Source organism: Oncorhynchus masou, chromosome 19, assembly GCF_036934945.1.
Source record: "Oncorhynchus masou masou isolate Uvic2021 chromosome 19, UVic_Omas_1.1, whole genome shotgun sequence".
Lineage (NCBI taxonomy): Eukaryota > Metazoa > Chordata > Actinopteri > Salmoniformes > Salmonidae > Oncorhynchus > Oncorhynchus masou.
The window spans coordinates 2,437,353-2,454,587 of record NC_088230.1 but is presented as its reverse complement, the minus strand read 5'-3'; the positions used below and the strand labels follow the sequence as shown (position 1 = coordinate 2,454,587).

The following is a 17,235-nucleotide window of genomic DNA, read 5'->3' as shown; positions in this document are numbered from 1 at the left end:
TTCCTAGGCCCCCGCCTTTCTAGGGACTTTTCCCTAGCCACTGTGCTTCTGCATTGCTTGGTCTTTGGGGATTCTAGGCTGGGTTTCTGTACAGCACTTTGTGACATCTGCTGATGTAAAAAGGGATTTATGAAATACATTTGATTGATTGATTGATTGAACTGAAGGCTTACCATAATCTCACTGAAACAACACATGCTGCAGTGTGTGTGTGTCACTCACTGTTTCCTTTAGCTCTGCAACGACCCTCTACTCGGTCTCTCTCTTACACACATGTGGGTGCTCACTTAGAATGCGGTAGACAAATGGATGGACTACGGGAATGTAATCCAAATGACTTTGCTGTTACTCTGTTGCCAGCCCACCCCATACTTACTCCCTCTCGGGTCACTTTCTCATTCACACAACAAACACACACACACACACGAGGCCTCCAGTCAGAGCCTGGGACTATATTTATCTCCCTCCCCACCTTATGAGCCTCGCCGTCTGGCCTGCTGACAGACTGCTGCCCCCCCCCCACGCCTGAAGCAAACCTGGCTGTTTGACAAATAACCGCCTCATGAATTTGGAACTGGGAGGTTTACCACATTAAGTAGACCGTAAATAAACCACAACTCTATCCTTTAAATTAGGGGATTGAATTAGTAGGCTAGGAACTATTTCTCGAAAGAAGTTATACCTTCGGACGCTTGCTCTGTCGCAACGGTTTATTAAAAAGTCTCCATGTCACAGTAAACGTGTAACAGGAAGTGGAAGACTAGATTTAGCCAGGATAATTGATCTTTTATGATATATCCAGGAGGCCAGTGAGTGTTGCCTGCCACGTTAATCAGGGTATGTCCGGTCACCAAGGTAGCCGTTGGTTGGTGTGTGGGGTTACCAAGACACCGTTTGCATTCGACAGTTCATGACATTCACATTTATGTGTTTGTCTTTGTCCTAGCGTTTTGTCCTCCTGTCCTGCACAAACAGGGTGTAGGTGTGTGTTCTCCTTGCGCGTGTCTGTCTGTGTGTGTGTGTGTGTACTAGCGTTATGTCCTCCTGTCCTGCACAAACAGGGTGTAGGTGTGTGTTCTCCTTGCGCGTGTCTGTGTGTCTGTGTGTGTGCTGCTGTTTATCTTGTGTGTACTAGCTAGCGTAATGTCCTCCTGTGTGTACTAGCAAACAGGGTGTAGGTGTGTGTTCTCTTGCGCGTGTCTGTGTAACTGTAGGTAACGATGCTGCTGTTTATCTTGTGTGTGTGTACTAGCTAGGTAATGTCCTCCTGTCCTGCACAAACATCTTGTGGGTGTAGGTGTGTGTTCTCCTTGCGCGTGTCTGTCTGTGTGTGTGTGTGTACTAGCGTTATGTCCTCCTGTCCTAGCACAAACAGGGTGTAACGGGAGGTGTGTGTACTAGCTAGGTAACGATGCGGGTGTCTGTCTGTGTGTGTGTGTGTACTAGCGTTATGTCCTGTGTACTAGCTAGGTAACGGGAGGGTGTAGGTGTGTGTTCTCCTTGCGATGCTGTGATCTGTCTGGGTGTGTGTGTACTAGCGTTAGGTAACGGGAGGGGTGTGTCCTAGCTAGGTAACGGGGTGTAGGGTGTGTACTAGCTAGGTGTCTGTCTGGTGTGTGTGTGTACTAGCGTTAGTCCTCCTGTCCTGTACACAGGGAGGGTGGGTGTGTTACTAGCTTCGCGTGTCTGTCTGTGCTGTGTTTATCTTGTGGGTGTGTACTAGCGTTATGTCCTCCTGTCCTAGCACAGACAGGGTGTAGGGGTGTGTACTAGCTAGGTATGCTGCTGCGTGTCTGTGGGTGTGTGTAGCTAGGTGTGTGTTTATCTTGTGTGTGTGTGTGTACTAGCTAGGTAATGGGAGGGGGTGTGTCCTGCACAGGTAGGGGTGAGGTGTGTGTTTATCTCCTGTGCTAGGCGTGGAGGGTGTGTGTGTCCTAGCGTTATGTCCTCCTGTCATGTACAGCACAGGGTGTAGCTGCTGTGTGTTCTAGCTAACGAGGTAACGGGTGTGGCTGTGTGTGTACTAGCTAGGTAACGAGTGTAACGGGAGTGTGTGTGTGTACTAGCTAGGTAACGGGAGGGGGTGTGTAATGTCCTCGCACATCAAATAAAACCTCTGATTGGCTCTGGAATTCAAATGCTTCTGTCTCCTCGTAGGACCCGTTTCTGTTTGAGCCCAACTGTCTGGTCAAAGTGGACGAGTTTGGATTCTTCATCACATGGAAGAGCGACGGAAAGGTACAGTCTCTCAACCAGATCTGTGTATATAAAAGGCTTCGTTCTCATCCTCTTACTCAGTGCCCTGTCTTTTGTGCTCTGAGTGTATTCAGAGAGAGAAAAGAAAGACATCCATCTCCTCGACCCTCACTACCGTTCCAGCCACAGGGCCAAGTCATAATTGGGGTGACGGTAGCGTGACTAAGGGCAGTGGTACTTGAAGTGGCCAAGGTAACAGAGGAAACGAGAGTTAGTCACTTGTTCCATTGTTCCCACCACCGTTAATACACTATTGATTGAGTTTCAAGGGCTGGAGCAGTGAAAGCTGAGAGTAGTTGGTGAAATATAGCCTGCTGCTTGCTGCTCATTGCCCTGAATATCTTAGACTAGGTACAGCTACAGGTAACTGCCAAAATAAATGAAAACAGCAACTTGCTAAGGAGTTGTGCCACCAGAACAGCTTCAATGTGCCTTGGCATAGATTCTACAAGTGTCCTGAACTCTATTGGAGGGATGTGACACCATTTTTCCATGAGAAATTCAATCATTTGGTGTTTTGTTGATGGTGGGGGGGAAACGGTGCCTTAGGCGCCGTTCCAGAATCTTCCATAAGTGTTCTGTTGGGTCAGAGAGTTGAGCAGTCTTCATCACTGAAGCTTCTGCCAAACTTTATTCAGAGAGGGAAAAGAAAGACAATGGGATAGAATGGACTTTATTCAGAGAGGGAAAAGAAAGACAATGGTATAGAATGGACTTTATTCAGAGAGGGAAAAGAAAGACAATGGTATAGAATGGACTTTATTCAGAGAGGGAAAAGAAAGACAATGGTATAGAATGGACTTTATTCAGAGAGGGTAAAGAAAGACAATGGTATAGAATGGACTTTATTCAGAGAGGGTAAAGAAAGACAATGGGATAGAATGGACTTTATTCAGAGAGGGAAAAGAAAGACAATGGGATAGAATGGACTTTATTCAGAGAGGGTAAAGAAAGACAATGGTATAGAATGGACTTTATTCAGAGAGGGTAAAGAAAGACAATGGTATAGAATGGACTTCATTCAGAGAGGGTAAAGAAAGACAATGGGATAGAATGGACTTTATTCAGAGAGGGAAAAGAAAGACAATGGGATAGAATGGACTTTATTCAGAGAGGGTAAAGAAAGACAATGGTATAGAATGGACTTTATTCAGAGAGGGTAAAGAAAGACAATGGTATAGAATGGACTTCATTCAGAGAGGGTAAAGAAAGACAATGGTATAGAATGGACTTTATTCAGAGAGGGTAAAGAAAGACAATGGTATAGAATGGACTTTATTCAGAGAAGGAAAAGAAAGACAATGGGATAGAATGGACTTCATTCAGAGAGGGTAAAGAAAGACAATGGTATAGAATGGACTTTATTCAGAGAGGGTAAAGAAAGACAATGGGATAGAATGGACTTTATTCAGAGAGGGTAAAGAAAGACAATGGTATAGAATGGACTTCATTCAGAGAGGGAAAAGAAAGACAATGGGATAGAATGGACTTTATTCAGAGAGGGTAAAGAAAGACAATGGGATAGAATGGACTTCATTCAGAGAGGGAACAGGAAAGACTAAAAGCTATTCAGCGTAGGATGCTCCTGTATGAAAAAGTCAAGAGGATAGAATGCCGTCTCCGATGGCTTGTAGGCGATTCGACCGCCGTCTCCTTTTCCAATGGTACGTTCTTGCAAGTCAGTCAACTCAATGCGCATGGATGGAAGGAACTGCTTGAGACAGAACCTGACTTAGCCAAGGTGACTCTGAGGCGGTTGCATCAAATGAACCCTCCCCATAGAGGAGAGAGAGGCCCATATCCTCGCTGAAAATGGCCTTTAGCATTCATCAAACACTACAGCAACAACACATAAAGCAGGGGTGGCCTGTACCCTACCCCTGAGTGTTCTTTTGTTCCAACCCTGCTGTAACACACCTGATTCTGTCAATTAGGAGGGGTTGGCTGCTCATGTTAGAAGGTAATGCTAGTTGGAGAGGAAGGGCTTTGTTATCCGTCATACCGTTGGGATTCATCCGTTGTGTAAGAGGATAGCAGGATATTCCTCCACAATGATCGTATTACTGTCTCGCTCTCTGTCTCTCTCTGGGTTATTGTATTTATCACTGCGACATGGGGGCATGTAGGCAGATGTCATTTCAAACAGCCGTATCTGGCCACTAGCAGCATACCGTATGTCTATGGAGCATCTGGAGCAGACAGGCAGGACGCTACTGTAATCCAACAAAGCTAGGTGAGGTTTGGGGAGTGGGATGGAATATCTATTTTTTTGTTTGGCATTGACAAGATCAATTTTACTCCCTCTGTCTCTCTCTTTCTCTCTCTCTCTACAGGAGGGCCAGGTTCTAGAATGTTCTCTGATCAACAGTATTCGAGTCGGAGCCGTGCCAAGGGTGAGCACCTTTAAAACCCAGTTTCCTCCCTTAGTGCCTACCTTCCTCCCTCCATCTTTCAAATAACCTTCTCACCCACTCCTCTCCATCCATCTCCTCGACCCTCACGACTTTACCGTTCCAGCCACAGGGCCAAGTCATAATTGGGGTGACGGTAGCGTGACTAAGGGCAGTGGTACTTGACGTGGCCAAGGCAACAGAACAGAAGAGAGTTAGTCACTTGTTCCATTGTTCCCACCACCGTTAATACACTATTGATTGAGTTGGAGCAGTGAAAGCTGAGGGCAGTTGGTGAAATATAGCCTGCTGCTCGTTGCCCTTCATATCTTAGACCAGGTACAGCTACAGGTAACTGCCGAAATAAAGGAAACATCAATATCGTGTCTTAATAAGGTATTGGGCCCACTGCAAGCTGCCAGAACAGCTTCAATGTGCCTTGGCATAGATTCTACAAGATTCTACACTCTTTTACCCAAGTGTTTTACTTTATTTTGGCAATTACCTGTACGTTCAACAACATGAAATATGTCATACTGTTTCTAGCCCCCCAGGTTTGTAGCTGTATCTAAAGTGAGTTATTTAGCCTTGGATGTTGTTTCTTATCTGGGAGGGATACTGTAACAATGCCTTTTATAATGTAGTTTGTTAGTTAGTTGCCTCAATAAAACAATGATTTCCAACAGACAAAAAAACAAATGAACAGTCTTTGATGGAAACAAATGCATGTCGGCCAATTGGCTGTTCCATGTCCCTGAAAGTGTTGTTCTGCTCCCTTTAAACAGAAGGGACTTCATGAAGATACAGCATTAACCACAGAGTATTCCTTTCATGAACATCAGGGCTGATCACACACACACACACTCGCACACACACACACACAACACACACACACACACACACACACACACACACACACACACACACACACACACACACACACACACACACACACACACACACACACACACACACACACACACACACACACACACACACACACACACACACACACACACACACACACACACACACACACACACACACACACACACAGCTACTCCTTCCATTACATATGGACTACCTCAATAATTCTGTGGTCGTGTCCTGCTTCAGTGTAATGTTTGGCATCATGCGAGCGACATGAATTATGGAAGGCCCTGGGGTCCTGAGGGAGTACCAATACGGATGCCTGACTATAATAAAGGTGTGCTTTCTCAAAAACGCCGGAGAACAAACCACTCGCTCAGCTCCGAACAAATACTCAAACATCTGACAACACTCGTTGGTGTGTGTGCACAAATCACAAGGTAGTGTGTGTATTGTTGACAGAGCGGGAGGTCCTCTACGTCTGAGACAGTGTATGTGACTGCGCCCGTGCATGGCGTACGTGTGGTGTGTGTAAGGCTGTGTCCCTCCCCCCTCCCTGTCTGTGTTTGGTAAGGTTACGTGTTCTTCTTGGTAAACAACAGACAAAGAGCAACTCATCTCAGGGCTGATCTCGGTCGGATTGCTAACACGATTACACAATCGCACAGCTATCACCGCTAACTCAATGAACAAAGAAGGAAGAATCACGTTGAGGATATTTGGCTGTATTCACTTTAATAAACTTTGCAGAATGAATCGTCTGTTGCTTTCCACACAACAGTTATTCTGCTTCTTCTAGATAGTTCAAAGGATAACGCAAGGAGGGGAATCCTCAACTAATAAATGTTACATAGGAAAGTTATATAACATTCTAAGTCTGTCTGAGACGGATGAAATGGTTCAAAAAATGTCACGTTTTGAAATGACTTTGAAATGACTCTGTTGGTCTTTAATACATACAGTTGAAGTCGGAGGTTTACATACACTTAGGTTGGGGTCATTAAAACTCGTTTTTCAACCACTCCACAAATTTCTTGTTAACAAACTATAGTTTTGGCAAGTCGGTTAGGACATCTACTTTGTGCATGACACAAGTCATTTTTCTAACAATTGTTTACAGACAGATTATTTCACTTATAATTCACTGTATCACAATTCCAGTTTGTCAGATGTTTACATACACTAAGTTGACTGTGCCTTTAAACAACTTGGAAAATTCCAGAAAATGATGTCATGGCTTTAGAAGATTCTAATAGGCTAATTGACATCATTTGAGTCAATTGGAGGTATACCTGTGGATGTATTTCAAGGCCTACCTTCAAACTCAGTGCCTCTTTGCTTGACATCATGGGAATATCAAAAGATATCAGCCAAGACCTCAGAATTTTTTTTTGTAGACCTCCAGTAGTCTGGTTCATCCTTGGGAGCAATTTCCAAACGCCTGAAGGTACCACGTTCATCTGTACAAACAATAGTATGCAAGTATAAACACCATGGGACCAGGCAGCGTCATAAGCAGACGCGTTCTGTCTCCTAGAGATGAACGTACTTTGGTGTGAAAAGTGCAAATTAATCCCAGAACAACAGCAAAGGACCTTGTGAAGATGCTGGAGGAAACAGGTACAAAAGTATCTATATATCCACAGTAAAACGAGTCCTATATCGACATAACCTGAAAGGCCGCTCAGCAAGGAAGAAGCCACTGCTCCAAAACCGCCATGAAAAAGCCAGACTACGGTTTGCAAACTGCACATGGGGACAAAGAGTGTACTTTTTGGAGAAATGTCCTCTGGTCTGATGAAACAAAACTAGAACTGTTTGGCCATAACGACCATCGTTATGTTTGGAGGAAAAAGGAGGAGGCTTGCAAGCCGAAGAACACCATCCCAACCATGAAGCACGGGGGTGGCAGCATCATGTTGTGGGGGTGCTTTGCTGCAGGAGGGACTGGTGCACTTCAGAAAATTAATGGCATCATGAGGATGGAGAAGTATGTGCATATATTGAAGCAACATCTCAAGACATCAGTCAGGAAGTGAAAGCTTGGTAGCAAATGGGTCTTCCAAATGGACAATGACCCTAAGCATACTTCCAAAGTTGTGGCAAAATGGCTTAAGGACAGCAAAGTCAAGGTATTGGAGTGGCCATCACAAAGCCCTGACCTCAATCCCATAGAACATTTGTGGGCAGAACTGAAAAAGCATGTGCAAGCATGGAGGCCTACAAACCCGACTCAGAAATGTTTGACCCAAGTTAAACAATTTAAAGGCAATGCTACCAAATACTTATTGAGTGTATGTAAACTTCTGACCCACTGGGAATGTGATGAAAGAAATAAAAGCTGAAATAAATCATTCTCTCTACTATTATTCTGACATTTCTTAAAATAAAGTGGTGATCCTAACTGACCTAAGACAGGGAATTTTACTAGGATTAATGTCAGGAATTGTGAAAAACTGAGTTTATATGTATTTGGCTAAGGTGTATGTAAACTTCTGACTTCAACTGTATCCCTCTCCTTCTCTCTCTGCCTCTCTCTCTCTCGCTCTCCCTCTTCCCCCTCTCGCTCTTCCCCTCTCGCTCTTCCCCCTCTCCCTCTTCCCCCTCTCTCTAGGACCCTAAGATTCTGTCTTCGTTCGAGGCAGCGGGGAAGAAAGAGGAGGAGCTGGAGGGATGTGTCATCTGTGTCTGTAGCGGGACCGATCTCGTCAACCTCTCCTTCATGTACATGGTGGCTGACAGCCCAGACACAGCTAGGGTAAATACACAACGTTAACATCATGTTATGACAGCATTGTTACAACGTTCATACGACATCCATACCGCATTACACGCTGCGACTGATCTGATCGACCAGGAATAGCCCTTGCAGGGGTCATCATGTTAAACATTGCACTCTGGTGGTGACATGGAAAGCTGTGGCTAGACAGCCAGGATGTTTTAGAGGAGTGTTAGAAGAAATGGGAAGATTGGAGTTCTCAGTCAGCTGGGAGCCACCAAGACACCTTTTAATTGTCTGATTACTGAAGAAGTGAACCGATGTATCAGAACAGATGACGCTGAATTGTTTGATGTAGTTGTTTTAGTTGGATTCCTGATAAGGCATATATAAGAGACGGAGCGAGAGATAGCGGGGGGGGGTTGGTTAACGTGGGGTTTATGCCAAATGAATGATAATAAACTACCTAGAGTTGCCATCACTAGCTGAGTGTGAAGGTCACACACACACCCAAACACTAGCACACGCTCATTCATGCTACCTTGTTCTCTTGCTCTCTCATATACAGACACCAAACACACACACACACTAACACACCATCTCACACACTCAGCAGGTTAGTTGCAGCAGACCTGAAGAGCTGACACAGTCGTTCACATCAGCACAGCCTGTGAACAACACACATATGCGTACACACGTAGCCCAGAGACAATACGCTGCCTCACGTATTAAGGGTAATGTGTCTGTTGAAAGAGATGGTAGCCGGACAAGATGTGTTATAGAGAGGAAGAGAGAGAGGCGAGGGAGATCTGAAATCAACGCTGTTTACACACACACAGGCAGGATGGCTGTGTGCATACATCTGCATCTGCTGTTTGGTCGTGGCTGCTTTGAAATTAAACAGAGAGAGGAAATTAGACAAACACTGTGAGTGAGGAGAGAACACACACACATAGACACAGTGAAACGGATACGCCGTGAGTAAGTAAACGTCCGGACGCACGAGTGTGTGTATTGTGTAAGTTCACTACATGGCCTAAAGTATGTGGACACTTGCTTGTCAAACGTTTCCTTCCAAAATCAGAGATATTGATATGGAGTTGGTCCCTCCTTTGCTGCTATCACAGCCGCCACCCTTGTGGGAAGTCGTTCCACTAGATGTTGGCACATTGCTGTGGGGACTTTCTTCCATTCAGCATTAGTGATGTTGGGCGATAAGGCCTGGCTCGCTCTGTGCAGGCCAGTCAAGTTCTTCCAAAACCGATCTCTAGAAACCATTTCTGTATGGACTTCGCTTTGTGCACGGGACCATTGTCATGTTGAAGCAGGAAAAGGCCTTCCCAAACTGTTGACCCAAAATTGGAAGCACAGAATTGTCTATGATGTCATTGTATGTTGTAACTTTAAGATTTCCCTTCACTGGAACTAAGAAGCCCGAACCATGAAAAACAGCCCCAGACCATTATTCCTCCTCCACCAAACTTTACAGTTGGCACTATGCATTGGCACAGGTTCTCCTGGCAATCCTGATTCGTCTGTCTGACTGCCAGATGGTAAAGGGTGATTCATCACTCCAGAGAACGCGTTTCCAACCAACATTTCCAGCTCCAGAGTCCAATGGCAGCGAGCTTAACATCGTTCCAGCTCAGCATTGCGCATGATGATCTTAGGCTGAGCCGTTGTTGCTCCTAGACGATTCCACCTCACAATAACGCCACTTAAAGTTGACCGAGGCAGCTCTAGCAGGGCAGAAATCTGATGAGCAGACTTGTTGGAGAGGTGGCATCCTATGACTGTGCCATGTTGAAAGTCACTGAGCTCTTCAGTAAGGCCATTCTCCTGCCATTGTTTATCTATGGAGATTGTATGGCTGTGTGCTCTATTTTATACACCTGTGAGCAACGGGTGTGGATGAAATAGCTGAATCCCCTAATTTGAAGGGGTGTCCACATACTTTTGGATATATAGTGTATGTATGTGTGAACGCTTGTGTTTGTTTGTTTCTTTCTTTCTCTGTTTGTTTGCAGAAGTGGACGGAGGGTTTGAGGTCAGTGATCCACAATTTCCGAGCCAATAACGTCTGTCCTATGACCTGCCTCAAGAAACAGTGAGTAGACACCCATTCAAAAGCCTATTTTCCTTAACCCCTAAACCTAACTCGAACCCTTAACCCCTAACCCTAACTCCTAAACCTAACCGTAATAGTAACCCTAAACCTAACCCCTAAGCCTAAAATTGCCTTTTTCCTTGTAGGGATCGGCTAAATGCCCCCCACATGTCTGAATTATTCTTGTTTTACTATAGAAACCCCCCAAAAACACACACACACCTCAGTATGTGTCGTCTCTCCTCTCCTCTTCTTTAGTTGGATGCGGATGTGCTTTCTGACCAATGTGAACGGCCAGATCCCAGTGAGAACGTAAGAGACACTTCGGTTGGTAATGACATGTATCAGTCATTTGAGTTCATCCAATGGGCGTTGTGACGACGGCTGACCTCGCTCTGTTTCAGCATCACACGGACATTTGCGTCTGGGAAAACAGAGAAAGGAATCTTCCAGGCTCTGAAGGAACTGGGGCTGCCTAGCGGGAAGGTAAATTGGATGCTTTGCACGGTGCCCCCTTTTTTGCTGTGATTTCTGTCGTCGGATCTCCCTTCCGTCTTCACAATGATGGCGTGAGAACACTGCTGTGTACACCATGTGCCACTCTGTTCCTCCCCTGGTGTAAACACGTGTCACGCCGTTCTCTCCGTCAGAACGATGAGATAGAACACGCAGCGTTCCCCTTCGACATCTTCTATGCCCTGACTCAGAAGATCTGCCCTCGTACTGACATCGAGGAGCTCTTCAAGAAAATGTGAGTGGTCACCAACTCCACTCCCCCAGACCTCTTCTGCTTGCTGTACTCTCCCCTCTCCATGATCTAACCTTGCTCTACTCTAGGAAGCTAGCGGCACCATAAATGCTAGTCACATCTGAGTGTACAGTAAGGGTAGGAGTAACAAGGTCTTACACTGGTTGAGAAGAAATCTTGTCAACGTCAAAACTGGTTGTAAATATGTGTTTTCAACCAGTTTTGCTCACTGGTCAGGCATTTACAGCACATCTATATAGCATTTTATTGCTATGTGTTTTTCCAGCATGGTCCCAACAGTGATACTTATAGTGAAGAAGTATTTAGTAACAGCTTGGGTTGATAACTGTAGTGTGTATATACTGTATGTGAATGACAGGAGAGAGAGAGTGTTGTTCTACGGTGCATTCAGATAGTATTCAGACTCCTTTTTAAAGGTTACGTTACAGAAGAATGTCCTCATCAATATACACACAACAACCCACAATGATAAAGCTTATTTACATAAGTATTCAGACCCTTTGCTATGAGACTCAAAATGGAGCTTTTTTTTTGAGTTCAGTTGATTGGACATGATTTGGAAAGGCATGGTCTATATAAGCCCCCACAGTTGACAGAGCAGTGACCAAGAACCCGATGGTCACTCTGACAGAGCTCCAGAGTTCCACTGTGGAGATGAGAGAACCTTCCAGAAGGACAACCATCTCTGCAGCACTCAACCAATCAGGCCTTTATGGTAGAGTGGCCAGACGGAAGCCACTCCTCAGTAAAAGGCACTTGACAGCCCACTTGGAGTTTGCCGAAAGGCACTTAAAGGACTCTCAGACCATGAGAAACAAGATTCTGTGGTCTGATGAAACCAAGATTGAAGTCTTTGGACTGTATGCCAAGCGTCACATCTGGAGGAAACCTGGCACCATCCCTATGGTGAAGCATGGTGGTGGCAGCATCATACTGTGGGAATGTTTTTCAGCAGCAGGGACTGGGAGACAAGTCAGGATCGAGGGAAAGATGAACAGAGCAAAGTACAGAGAGATCCTTGATGAAAACTTGCTCCAGAGCACTCAGGACCTCAGACTGGGGCGAAGGTTCACCTTCCAACAGGACAACAACCCTAAGCACACAGCCAAGACAACGCAGGAGTGGCTTCGGGACAAATCTCTGAATGTTCTTGGAGTTATCCAGCCAGAACCCAATCGAACATCTCTGGAGAGACCTGAAAATAACTGTGCAGTGACACTCCCCATCCAACCTGACAGAGCTTGAGAGGATCTGCAGACAAGAATGGGAGAAAGTCCCCAAATACAGGTGTGTCAAGCTTCATACCCAAGAAGACTCGAGGCTGTAATTGCTGCCAAAAGTGCTCCAACAAGGTACTGAGTAAAGGGTCTGAATGTGATTTTACATTTTTTTTTATACATTTGCAAACGATGTTAAATGTTTTATGTGCTTTGTCATTATGTGGTATTTTGTGTAGATTAATGAGGATTATTTTTTTTGCCCCTCCATTTTAGAACAAGGCTGTAACGTAACAAAATGTGGGAAAAGTCAAGTGCTCTGAATGCTTCCCGAATGCCCTGTCTGTTGGTGCTTTGTTTGAGAGATCAAACTTCAGCCTCCAGCTGCTCTACTAATAACCCCCGGACAACCTAATCTGCTTAATCAGGGTCACATTAACACGTTTCTTTATAATCAACTCAACGGTTATTAAATGTTTGACCAGTGGTGATGTTAACATGTTTCTAGAATGTTCTTATGAAAGTGTAACATGACAGTGCTCTATTTTTACCCTTTCTAGTTACTGACTGACTGAGAGGGTTTTAAGAGTCCTAACATTTTGTCTTTCTAATGAATTCCTTTGCAGCAATGGGGACAAAAGTGATTTTTTAAACGTAGACCAGTTAGTCAGCTTTCTGAATGAAGTAAGCTCTTTATCATTCATTAACTTCACTGTGTGACTGCTTGACCCCCTCCCCTCTAACCTGGCACAGGGTAGAAGTTGCCCTTAGGCACAGATCTAAGATCAGTTAGCATTTTGGGGGGATAACAATGCAAGACTGACCTTAAATCATTGTCTAGGGATAATTTCATCCTGACCCTCTAAGCTGCACGCCCCCCCCCGCATACTTGTGACTGATTGTGTAACCCTGGCGACCTGGGGAGGCTTTGGCTGAAAAACATACCTGCTTCCACTTCTACCTTCTGTACGTGTGCCTGCTTCTCTTTCTCTGTGTGCAACACCGAGTAGATTCCAAGTAGTACAAAGGCTCTGGAAAAATGTGTTCCCTTCTGCTTTAGTGGCCGGCCAGTGGTGTTGTCATGTGTCTCGTCTTGTAAGAAAACACCCGTTAGCTCCCTACTTCTGACGAGCACACACACACACACACACACACACACACACCTCTTCTCCCCACCTCATTGCAGTCGCTCTGTACCAGTAACTGGCTTTTTGGTTTTCATTGTCACTTGTCAACACCCACAAAGAAAAGATGTGTTTGTACCGGATGGTACCATATCCATTGTCACTGTGTCAGTGTAAGGTGTCAACCCGCATTTTGTTTGTAAGCGTCAGCTGTGTGTGTGTGTGTGTTTTAATTGCAGTCTCTTGCCATAATGGTCCCGATCCTAACCTGAGAAATTGAACAGAGGTGGTTGGTTCGTTAAAGCAACCCGCGCATGATATGTACTTTAACCCTTGCGTAAGACCTGACAACTTGCGCTAGCTTCACGAGCTAATTAGATCAGCGGGATAAAATAGTTTTATGGCACGCAGAAGACACCCGGGTTCAACTCAGTTGGTCACATGACTTGTGCACGTCAAGTTTCTCGACAGGAGCTTAAAACCATAAACGCGTTTCTGCGAAATTTTGCCGAAGTCAGGCATTAGTATTCATGATTAGATCTGCGCAGAAGCTCAAGTTCCATGCACATTTCTCAAGTTAGGAATGGGTCCCAATGTTCTTAGTGTGCAGTGACGTGTGTGTGCGCTTGTGAGTGAGACGGCCTTCTGTGTCATTGCGTTCTCCAGAACCAGCGCGACCCGCGGCTCAATGAGATCCTGTTCCCCTTCTACGACCCTAAACGAGCCATGCAGATCATCGAGAAGTACGAGAGAGACCCCGACCTCAAGAAGAAAGGTGAGAGAGTGGGATGGCTGGAGAGTGAGAGAGAGGGAAGCGCACTGCTGCCCTCTTCTGGTGAATAACAAAAGAGCACACCACCCTCATACTAATGTACCCACATGTTGGTTGTGTGAGAGTTGAGGAAAAATGAAGTCAAAGAGTGTATGTTAAACAGACACTCTTAGACACTCGCTTACTCCCTCCTCTCCCCTCCCCCTCTGCTCCTCCCCCTCCTCTCCCCACCCCCACTGCTCCTCCCCCTCCCCTCCCCTCCCCCTCTGCTCCCCTCCCCCTCTGCTCCTCCCCCTCTGCTCCTCCCCCTCCCCCCCTCTGCTCCTCCCCCTCCTCCCCCTCCCCCTCTGCTCCTCCCCCCCCCTCCCCCTCTCCCCTCCCCCTCTGCTCCCCCCCCTCCCTCTCCCCCTCCCCCTCTGCCCCCCCTCCCTCCCCCTCTGCTCCCCCTCCTCTCCCCTCCCCCTCTGCTCCTCCCCCTCCTCTCCCCTCCCCCTCTGCTCCTCCCCCCCCTCCCCCCCCTCTCCCCCCCTCTGCTCCCCCCTCCTCTCCCCCTCCTCCCCTCCCCCTCTGCTCCTCCCCCTCCTCTCCCCTCCCCCTCTGCTCTCCCCCCCCCCCTCTGCCCCCTCCCCCTCCTCCCCCCCTCCCCTCCCCCTCTGCTCCTCCCCCTCCTCTCTCCCCTCCCCCTCTGCTCCTCCCCTCCTCTCCCCTCCCCCCTCTGCTCCCCCTCCCCCTCTGCTCTTCCCCTCCTCTCCCCTCCCCCCTCTGCTCCTCCCCCTCCTCTCCCCTCCCCCTCTGCTGCCCCCCCCCCTCCTCTCCCCTCCCCCTCTGCTCCCCCCCTCCCCCTCTCCCCTCCCCCTCTGCTCCTCCCCCTCCCCCTCTCCCTCCCCCCTCCCTCCCCCTCTGCTCTGCTCCTCCCCCTCCTCTCCCTCCCCCTCTGCTCCCCCCTCCTCTCCACTCCCCCTCTGCTCCCCTCCCCCTCCCTCCCCTCCCCCTCTGCTCTCCTCTCCCCTCCCCCAGGCCGTCCTCCCCCTCCTCCTCCCCCCCCCTCTCCCCCTCCCCCTCTGCTCCCTCCCCTCCCCCTCTGCTCCTCCCCCCCTCTCCCCTCCCCCTCTGTCCCCCAGGCCGTATGTCCAGCGATGGCTTCTGCAGGTATCTGATGTCAGATGAGAATGCCCCAGTGTTCCTGGACTGTCTGGAGCTCTACCAGGACATGGAGCAGCCTCTGGCCCACTACTTCATCGCCTCGTCCCACAACACCTACCTGAACGGGAGGCAGTTCGGAGGGAAGTCCTCCGTGGAGATGTACAGACAGGTGCTGCTCTCCGGCTGCAGGTAGGGGTGGAGAGGGTGTGTGTGGGGAGGGGTTTTATATAATGTGTGTGAACTGTTTTTGTATTTGTGTCAGGTGTGTAGAGCTGGACTGCTGGGATGGGAAAGGAGAAGACCAGGAGCCTATCATCACTCATGGCAAGGCCATGTGTACTGACATCCTCTTCAAGGTACATACACAGACTCATGCCCGCACACTCACACACACTCACTCCAAGAATGGAGACGATTAGTCAGAATGTTGTATTCATTACGTATGGCAAGTCTGCCCTCTTGTGTTGATAGATTGATACGGCATCTGATTGCAACCTGCAGCTCCACACTGTAGTTATTGATCAGACACTCGCATCCAGAGAGACTTAAGGAGAATGATCAGTAATGGATCCAGGGCGATTTTCAACATCAATCCCCATGTTGTTGTTTCCCCCGTCATAAAGGACGTGATCTCAGCCATCAGGGAAACTGCCTTTGTGACGTCTGACTACCCCGTCATCCTGTCATTTGAAAACCACTGCAGGTAGGATTTCCTAGTGATCCAGAATATTGTTTTGACAACTTTGCACATGGCAATGTTATCATTCATTCCTGTACATCTGATCGAAATGACATGTAACTATTATTGCATTTGATTTAATGGCAACAACAACAAATCCTGTGTGTTTCAGTAAACCCCAGCAGTATAAGATGGCTCGTTATTGTGAGGAGATCTTTGGAGAATACCTACTGAGGCATCCCCTTGAGGGATTCCCTGTGAGTCCACCTTCTAGCACACTATATATCTATACCTGTCTGTTTCTTATCTACAGTGTCCATATCTGTACCGTGTCTGACAGTTGAGGATGACTGGACATGGTAAACAATGTAGATGTAATATTTCCATGCTACAGAAAATGAACCATTTACTGCAAATGTCTTGAGTCATTTTTTTTTTAAACAACAACAAAATAAATGTAATGTTTGCTGTTGTTGCCAGGTTGAGGCGGGTCGTCCCTTGCCTTCTCCCAACGATCTCAAACGCAAAATTCTCATCAAAAACAAACGCTTGAAACCCGAGGTGGAACAGAGTACGTTGACAGGGACAGTCTCGTCTTTCACATGACTGTTAACTTCATGCAAAGATGCATTTAAATCCCTTAGTTTCACGCAGATGTCGCTACTGCTGGACTGCCTGTTCTGAGTCATTCTGCATGTTGTTTTTAGATTGACTTACACTATGCTGAGTTGTGTTGTTGCGTGTGTGTGTGTGTCCTGCAGAGCAGTTAGAGTCTTTTAAGAAGCACATGGAGGCAGGAGAGACCAACACACCAGCCATCTTACTAGGAGCAGAGACAGAGGAAGATGTGGAGAACGGTGAGTGTGTGAGTGTGTGAGTGTGTGAGTGTGTGTGTGTGCAGATATTTACATGTGTGTATGCCTGTTCTTCTCCTTTATGTGCTGGTGTGTGGTCACTTTGGATGCTGAGATATTCAGGCAATTATGAGTCGTTTGACTGGAGTAGGTGTGTGTCTTTGACCTGTGTGGTTCCTATACTATCTAGAACCTGAAGGGTTCTTCGGCTGTCCCCATAGGAGAGAACCTTTTGAAGAACCCTTTTTGGTTCCAGGTAGAATCCTTTTGGTTCCAGGTAGAAACCTCTCGGGTTCTATGTAGAGCCCTTTCCACGGAGGGTTTTTACATGGAAC

The 17,235-nt window shown here is 46.9% G+C and overlaps 1 protein-coding gene across 1 annotated transcript in view; it reads left to right on the top strand.

Moving 5' to 3' along the window:
• LOC135505713 (1-phosphatidylinositol 4,5-bisphosphate phosphodiesterase beta-4-like) overlaps positions 1–17,235 on the top strand; it is a 115,926-nt gene that overhangs the window by 23,123 nt on the left and 75,568 nt on the right. The window contains exons 3-17 of the mRNA XM_064924775.1: positions 2,158–2,238; positions 4,590–4,649; positions 8,131–8,274; positions 10,263–10,342; positions 10,601–10,654; positions 10,747–10,828; positions 10,993–11,093; positions 12,955–13,012; positions 14,119–14,227; positions 15,346–15,556; positions 15,630–15,723; positions 15,991–16,070; positions 16,219–16,303; positions 16,527–16,617; positions 16,808–16,903. Of these exons, the coding sequence (XP_064780847.1) occupies positions 2,158–2,238; positions 4,590–4,649; positions 8,131–8,274; positions 10,263–10,342; positions 10,601–10,654; positions 10,747–10,828; positions 10,993–11,093; positions 12,955–13,012; positions 14,119–14,227; positions 15,346–15,556; positions 15,630–15,723; positions 15,991–16,070; positions 16,219–16,303; positions 16,527–16,617; positions 16,808–16,903 (1,426 nt within the window). The remainder of the gene's footprint in view (positions 1–2,157; positions 2,239–4,589; positions 4,650–8,130; positions 8,275–10,262; positions 10,343–10,600; positions 10,655–10,746; positions 10,829–10,992; positions 11,094–12,954; positions 13,013–14,118; positions 14,228–15,345; positions 15,557–15,629; positions 15,724–15,990; positions 16,071–16,218; positions 16,304–16,526; positions 16,618–16,807; positions 16,904–17,235) is intronic.